The sequence below is a fragment of the Ixodes scapularis genome, unplaced genomic scaffold (assembly GCF_016920785.2).
Source record: "Ixodes scapularis isolate PalLabHiFi unplaced genomic scaffold, ASM1692078v2 PGA_scaffold2__306_contigs__length_199485367, whole genome shotgun sequence".
NCBI classification, from domain to species: Eukaryota; Metazoa; Arthropoda; class Arachnida; order Ixodida; family Ixodidae; genus Ixodes; species Ixodes scapularis.
In genome coordinates this window covers 47,097,766-47,104,413 of record NW_024609857.1, presented here as the reverse complement: position 1 = coordinate 47,104,413, position 6,648 = coordinate 47,097,766, and the positions used below count along the sequence as shown (strand labels likewise).

Here is a 6,648-nt window from a genome sequence, read left to right as displayed (position 1 = left end):
TCAAATTTGGCGCGTTTAGAAGAGGTGGTTGTAGTTGCCACCATACCCAAGAGGCGGCGCCACCTGTCCAGTCAAAGCGCCTTCAGGAAAAGTTGAAATGGCGGCATCCAGCTCTAGAGTCGGACAGCGACCACGAGGTAAGTTTTGACAATTATTGTACCTTTTTTCTCACTCCTTGGGAAAAGAGTCATTTGGTAATGAAGTTTATAACTCCCGAAGACGACATGAATTATTTCTAGGCCAAAAAGCACAACGGTTGATTTCAAGCGCATCTTTTTACAATGTGTCACATTTGTGGACAAAGGTTGTGAACATCGCCGCTTCTCTTTCTGGCTTGTTCTCAGCAGCCAGATTCCTGACCGATGATGAGATCGCTGCCATGTTGGAAGAGAGCGACGCGGACCTTTCAGAGTCTGATGATGATGATGATCGTGCTTTGCCGTCATCGGCAAGTGGTCATGACACATCCGAAGATGAAGATGAACCTGAACCGGACACCACCAACCGGCCCAAAAAGCAGAAAAAAAGCTCCTGGAAGCCAGGAACGTGAGTTCTTGCACTTTGTTGCACTAAATTTTCTCGCACGTCTATTCATAGCATCTTTCTTTCAAAATATTTCTAGTTTGACGTATGGTTAACCTACATAATATCTGATTTTCCAGATTCACAAACCCTGACATGACAGACAGTCACGGTCAAGCAGACGTCGGTTTTCGGGAGCTTCTGTCCCCACATCAGTATTTCGCCAAATATTTTCCAATGGATTTTTGGAGGGAACTCGCTGAACAAACAAATTTGTATTCTGTTCAGAAACGAAATCACCGGTCAGTGAGAACAGACGTAGTTGAGGTGAGGAAGCTCGCTGGCATACACCTACTGATGGGAATTATGAACCTTCCTCAAGTCCAGCTGTACTGGTCACGAGCAACACGCACACCTTTTGTTGCTGACCACATGACCCGAAACAGATTCTATGAGCTGCGCAATAACCTGCACTTTGTGGACATCTCCGCAGTTACAGCACAACAGAAAGAAGACAGGTTACGCCTTGTGCGGCCAATCGTTAGCAGCTTTCAAAGTGCTTGCCGCTCATTGCCGCGCACAAAAGAATGCTCAATCGATGAGCAGATCATCCCATTTTCGGGAAGGTGTGCATTTAGGCAATACCTTCCTTCTAAGCCAAATCCACTTGGTCTGAAGAATTTTGTCTTGGCTTCCCCCGACGGCCTTGTTTTAGACTTCCTGGTTTACACCGGCAAAAATACAGTGACTCCTGAAGACATGAAGTTGTATGGCCTGGGTGGCGCAGTCGTGAAGCACCTTTCAACAACCGTAAGCGACCAGAAGGCGCACCTGTTCACTGACAGGTTTTTCACAGGACTGTCAATTGTGGACTACCTAACTGAGAAGCAAATGTTTTTGACTGGCACTGTGAACGCTAACCGCACACAAGGAGCAGTCGGAAATTTGCCGAGTGACAGGTCAATGAACCGTGGTGAAAGTGCTTGCCTCGTACGCGAGGACGGAAAAGTCTGTCTTGTGAAATGGAAAGATAACAAAGGAGTTCTTTTCTTGTCGAGCGCAGTTGGGTGTGACCAAATTGGTATGTGCAAGCGGTGGTCCAAGGAAGAAAAAAAGAAAATTACTGTTCCTCAGCCAGCTATTGTCTCACTTTACAACAGGTGCATGGGCGGTGTGGACTTGGCTGACAGGTATGTGGCGTACTACAGAATTAAGATCAAAACAAGAAAATGGACCATTCGATTCTTCACGCACTTCCTTGACCTTGCCGTGTCCAACGCCTGGATTGAGTACCGGCGGGACGCCCAAGAACTGGACATTCCGAAGAAAGAAATCCTTCCCTTACTTCAATTCAAGCAAGATATTGCAGAAACATTGATCAAGGCGAATTCTACAGAAAACAGCAGGACTGAAAGAGCAAGCAACGAGCCCACAATCAACAGAACAAGGCCTGTGCAACTCCCTAACAACGATACCCGCAGCGACCACTTCGATCACTTCCCAGAATATTGCCAGCTCGAAAATGCAATGCGGTGCAGGAAAAAAAACTGCAAAGGAAGAACAAGGGTGAGGTGCATGAAATGCAATATTTTTCTGTGCCTTCAGAAGCAAAACTGCTTCGCCGAGTTTCATAACGCTAGGCACTGATTCCGACATTCGTGGTCGGCCCGTCCATCGTGAACACAACTTATGTCCACGTTTGTGTACATACTTGTTTCAGCTAAAATAAATCAAATTTCTTGACTATTTTTTTTCTATGCATTGTTAAGAGGACGCTTAATAAAAATAGCAAAAAAAATCGGTTGTTTTCAATTGCTTCTTAGGTCGGTAGTGAAGAGGTTAAAGGCGCGTTCACACCGGCGATGCGATATAGTCGCGCGATAACTTTCATCGCAAAAGCGACAAGTATGGGAAAAAAGCGAAGCGATTCGCTTGCTGACCCGACTTTTTGCGACGCGATCTAGTCGCAAAGCGGCTGAGCTAATCAACGGCGTTCGGACCGGGAGTTTTTCAGAAACGACTCGCCTACGAAGGCGTTGAACTCGCTCATCGCGGACGCCAGTGTGACCATCTAATTTTTCTGCGATGCGATCTCGTCGCATCGCGCGACTACATCGCCGGTGTGAATGCGCCTTTACAGAACTTTAGCATGTCATTTTTTTTCCCTCCAAAATTACGATACCCGATGACAGATACGGCACCCCGGCTGCCCTCCCTCCGGCGGCCTTAATCATGCATCAATAAAAAAAAAATAAAAAAAACAACAACAAAAAAAAAAGATCTGCTGGGATAACTTCGCTGTTTACAAACCTGAATTAGCAGTGTGCTCAAATCAACTTCTGGAAACTTTGCAGCAACCGCATCACGGACTGAGCTCTCGGTCCAGCCTTCGTCTACCAATTCGACGATCCGTCTAAACTCCAGATAACTTGTAAGAATTCGCATAGCGCACAGCACAGCCCCTTTCACGGGGCTGTGCTGTGCGCAGGGCAGTGAGGCCAACGGTCACTTCACTACAGCCACAAAATCCCGGCCACCATGATTCCAGCTTTGAAACGTGCTTTCGCAATACGCTTGCGCAAGAAGACACGCCGACACGCTTCAAAGCAAAGAGCTCACACCAACCCGTGCTCGTTGCCTTCACTGCCCGCTCGTCTGATAGCGTGCTGCTCGGTCCGGCCAGCCGCCCCGAAACAAAGAAGCCGGGAGGAGCGCGCCAAAAAGAGTACAGCCGATAGCCGACGAAAGATTTTGTAAACAACTCCTAGATACGGGGAGAGCAGCGACAGCGCGAAAATGGCGAGCGCAGCATCACCTGATGCCGCAGCGCGACGCTACGCTATGCTTGAGATGCAATTTTAAGCGCTTAAAATATGTAGCATAATAAATAAAGCCTAACACTCGATTATAAAATAATAATTAGATTTTATGATAGTTTAATATTTTAGTTATCTCAACCACTGATATGTACTGTACCAAACGCGGTGCCCTACTCTGCTGAAATCAGTGAAACAGTGACATAAGCCCACTGACATCGTGTTTCCCGTGTATGACCATCCCATGACATACACAGGCGTACACGTCATTCTCTGCGTAAGCACTTGAAGGAATATGACTTTATGCTGTTATCCGCTGTGCGCTTACTTTGATGTGAAGTTCATAAATGTCGTGAACCATATAGGTCGCGTACACACATGTGATGGAAACTTCAATGTAGTATGTGGCCTGGACGATAGTGGGCAGTCGTTCACTGGTTTTGAAGCATACAGACGACACCTATATCGCAAGCACCACATCTCCTCATCGAGGGAAAACGCCACTGATTGAGCTGAGGCAAGTCCCAACAACAAGGCACCGCCTGTTCCAATCGATGGCATTTCTGGTACAACAAACTTCAGTGACAAGGAGCAGCCTGAAGCGAATGACAGTGCTGCTGCTGGGACAAGTGTCGACCAATCAATCGGTGCCGACCACTCAGTCGGTGCACATGATGATCTCATGGACGACTCCAGTGACCCCTGCGACACATCAAACCCGGAAGAGGAAAGATGCTTCCTCGGATAATGAAAAAGAGCTTCATCCTCTTTTATCTCAAGATAACTGAGGGCTTGAAACTACCTAAGAGTACAGCTGATGAAATTGTCGGATTGGTGAAAGTGCTGTTCGCATCAGCACTTCAGCACACTGCAGCTGAAATTGAAAAAAGCTTAAGCTGCACAACCTTGACAAATATATTTCCGGCCACATTCTGCACACTCTTCGATGCAGATACTGTTTTGGACAATATGCTTGCTGGTGCGCAAACCAAATATCAACGAGAAGCCTGTGTGAAGGCAAGTCTTTCTTATACAGCAGTTAAGGAAGTGAAACTGCAACAAGGTGAACAACCAAAAGAATCTTTCTGTTACATTCCTGTAGAAGATCTGCTCAAAAATCTCCTCACTTCTACAAAAACCTACAACAGTGTCACCGAGCCACTCAGCAAACAAGCCTATGAGATACTAACTGACTTCTGTGGTGCCCGCTTTCTTCAGGAGAAACAGCAACAAATGCTCAAGGATGACAATCAGAGTACTATATTTATTTTGCTTAACACTGATGAGGTAGAACTGAACAACCCACTAGGAGCAGCTGTAGGAAAGCACAAGATTCTTCTCTATTTCAGCATCCTGAATCTTCATGCCAGGCATCACTCGAAGCTAGTAGCAATTCACCTACTGCTGATTGGGGCCTACCCCACTGCCCAACACTATGGGTTAGAAGCTGTGATGACACCCTTGATTAAGGACCTGAACTTTCTCGGGAGCCACGGATTACAAGTCGGTGATGAGAAGTTTGGTGTGTCGGCTGTTGCCATAGTTGGCGATAAACTCTCAATGCATCGTTTGATGGGCATTTCATGCTCATTCAGTAGTGGACGGATTAGCAGGTACTGCTTAGCATTGTTTGCGAATCTAAAGCAACTCGTCACGCCATCAGAGTATGTGAGACGTACCCCTTTGTCGCATGCTAGCCATCAGGCTGCGTTTCTTGTCGGTCCTTCGCATGATGCATTGTATGGCATTACCGCCCTCTCTCCACTCGCTTCTTTAGAAAGATTTGATGTCACGCTGCAACTCCCTCCCAATGCTATGCACGATATCCTTGAGGGAGGAATTGCTTTTGTGCTTAAGACTGTACTGATGGGTCTGGTTGGATCTGGTGCGATCAAGAAAGAGGATTTGTGTCGGGTTGCCGAATATCCATATGGGGTTCATGACAGGAAATCCAAACCAGTCGCTCTGACCAAAAAAGTCATCACACCATCAGGTCAACTGCGAGGGACAGCGTCGCAGAAGTGGTGCTTGTACAGGCTTTTTCCTCACATATTTGGAGACCTCATCCAAGAGAATGATGAGCACTGGGAAATTTACCTCTTGTATCGACAGATTATTGACATCGTTTTTGCGAACAAAATTCCAAGGGATTGTATCTTCTACCTTGCGGTCCTGATCTCGGATTTCCTCACCTTGTTTGTGGAGCAGTACCCGGAGAAGCACATGAAGCCTAAACTCCATTACTTGTTGCATTACCCGGAATACATTTCACAATTCGGCCCACCTCAACGCTATTGGGCGATAAGGCTCGAAGCAAAACATCCATATTTGAAAGCGGTCGCGTCCAAAGTTAAGAACTTTAAGAACATTGCCAAGACACTATCACACAGGCATCAGCTGCTCCAAGCTTATGAACTTGGTTCAAGCATGAAGAATGAAAGTATTCAGGTGACAGGGATGGAGGTCGTGGAAACGGCATCGCTGCTAGAAGGGATCACAGCTGCACTCCCAGATCTGTTGTGCAATGAGGCCATGCTTACTTGTGTGGAAACTGCAGTGTTTAACCGCTGTAACTATAGAGCCGGTGACGTATTTGTCATCACAAATGGTAAAACTCCGCAGTTCGGGAAAATTAATTTTGTTTTGTTCCAAACGGCACGCTAGCTTTACTTGCTGAACAGCTAGAAACGGTTGAGGTGTCGAGGCACAGATGCTCACACCTAGTTCTGCCCTCTGGGAGGAACATTTGCCTAATCCCAGGTTTTCAGTTTGACTACTATCATCTTGACTGTTACGTATATGAAAATCACCTAGAGGTTGTACCCCATTTCGAAATATTTGCATAGCGATTGCTAAACCTCGTACAATGCAGCCTATGTTTGTTACAGTTTTCCTGCATTTTACAGTGCCTCTTACACTTTATAACTTTTAAGTGCTTAGAAGAAAACTCTACTTTTACTCTAAAAGTTAGGAATGGGCTAGGTATTGCGGACAGAGCTAAATTGTGCTGCATAATCTGTTGCATAGAAGAAGTTTGAAACTTTGAATGTGAAATCGAGACGAAAATGATTGTAACCTGTCTTACCAACTTGGCTTTGTTTAGGGGTTGATGAAACATAAGCAAAATGCGGTGCAAGAAGACAGAGCTGACATTTCTTTATTCAGGTCATCAAGGTACAGAACACTTGAGCACTCCAAAACAATTAAAGCTTTATTTCAGATTTGCAACTGGGATAGTGGTGTCGTGACTGCAAGGCAAAGGGGCGAGAGGGGGTGCTGAGCTTGACCCCGCGCTTTTCTACAGAACCGT

The 6,648-nt window shown here is 46.1% G+C and overlaps 2 protein-coding genes across 2 annotated transcripts; both read left to right on the top strand.

The window, feature by feature from the left end:
• Positions 1-510: 510 nt before the first annotated feature.
• Positions 511-2,169, top strand: LOC121836471 (piggyBac transposable element-derived protein 3-like). The gene is made up of 2 exons (XM_042291376.1): positions 511-546; positions 663-2,169. Exon 2 carries the CDS (start codon positions 679-681, stop codon positions 2,167-2,169), a length of 1,491 nt encoding a protein of 496 aa, XP_042147310.1. The 5' UTR covers positions 511-546; positions 663-678.
• A 1,901-nt stretch (positions 2,170-4,070) lies between these two features.
• Positions 4,071-6,002, top strand: LOC120843732. The gene has a single exon (XM_040215179.1). It carries the CDS (start codon positions 4,071-4,073, stop codon positions 6,000-6,002), a length of 1,932 nt encoding a protein of 643 aa, XP_040071113.1.
• Positions 6,003-6,648: the final 646 nt, after the last annotated feature.

Excerpts from the sequence above, each read along its gene's own strand:
- LOC121836471 (XM_042291376.1), top strand. The coding sequence starts at position 679 with ATGACAGACAGTCACGGTCAAGCAGACGTCGGTTTTCGGGAGCTTCTG.
- LOC120843732 (XM_040215179.1), top strand. The coding sequence starts at position 4,071 with ATGCTTCCTCGGATAATGAAAAAGAGCTTCATCCTCTTTTATCTCAAG.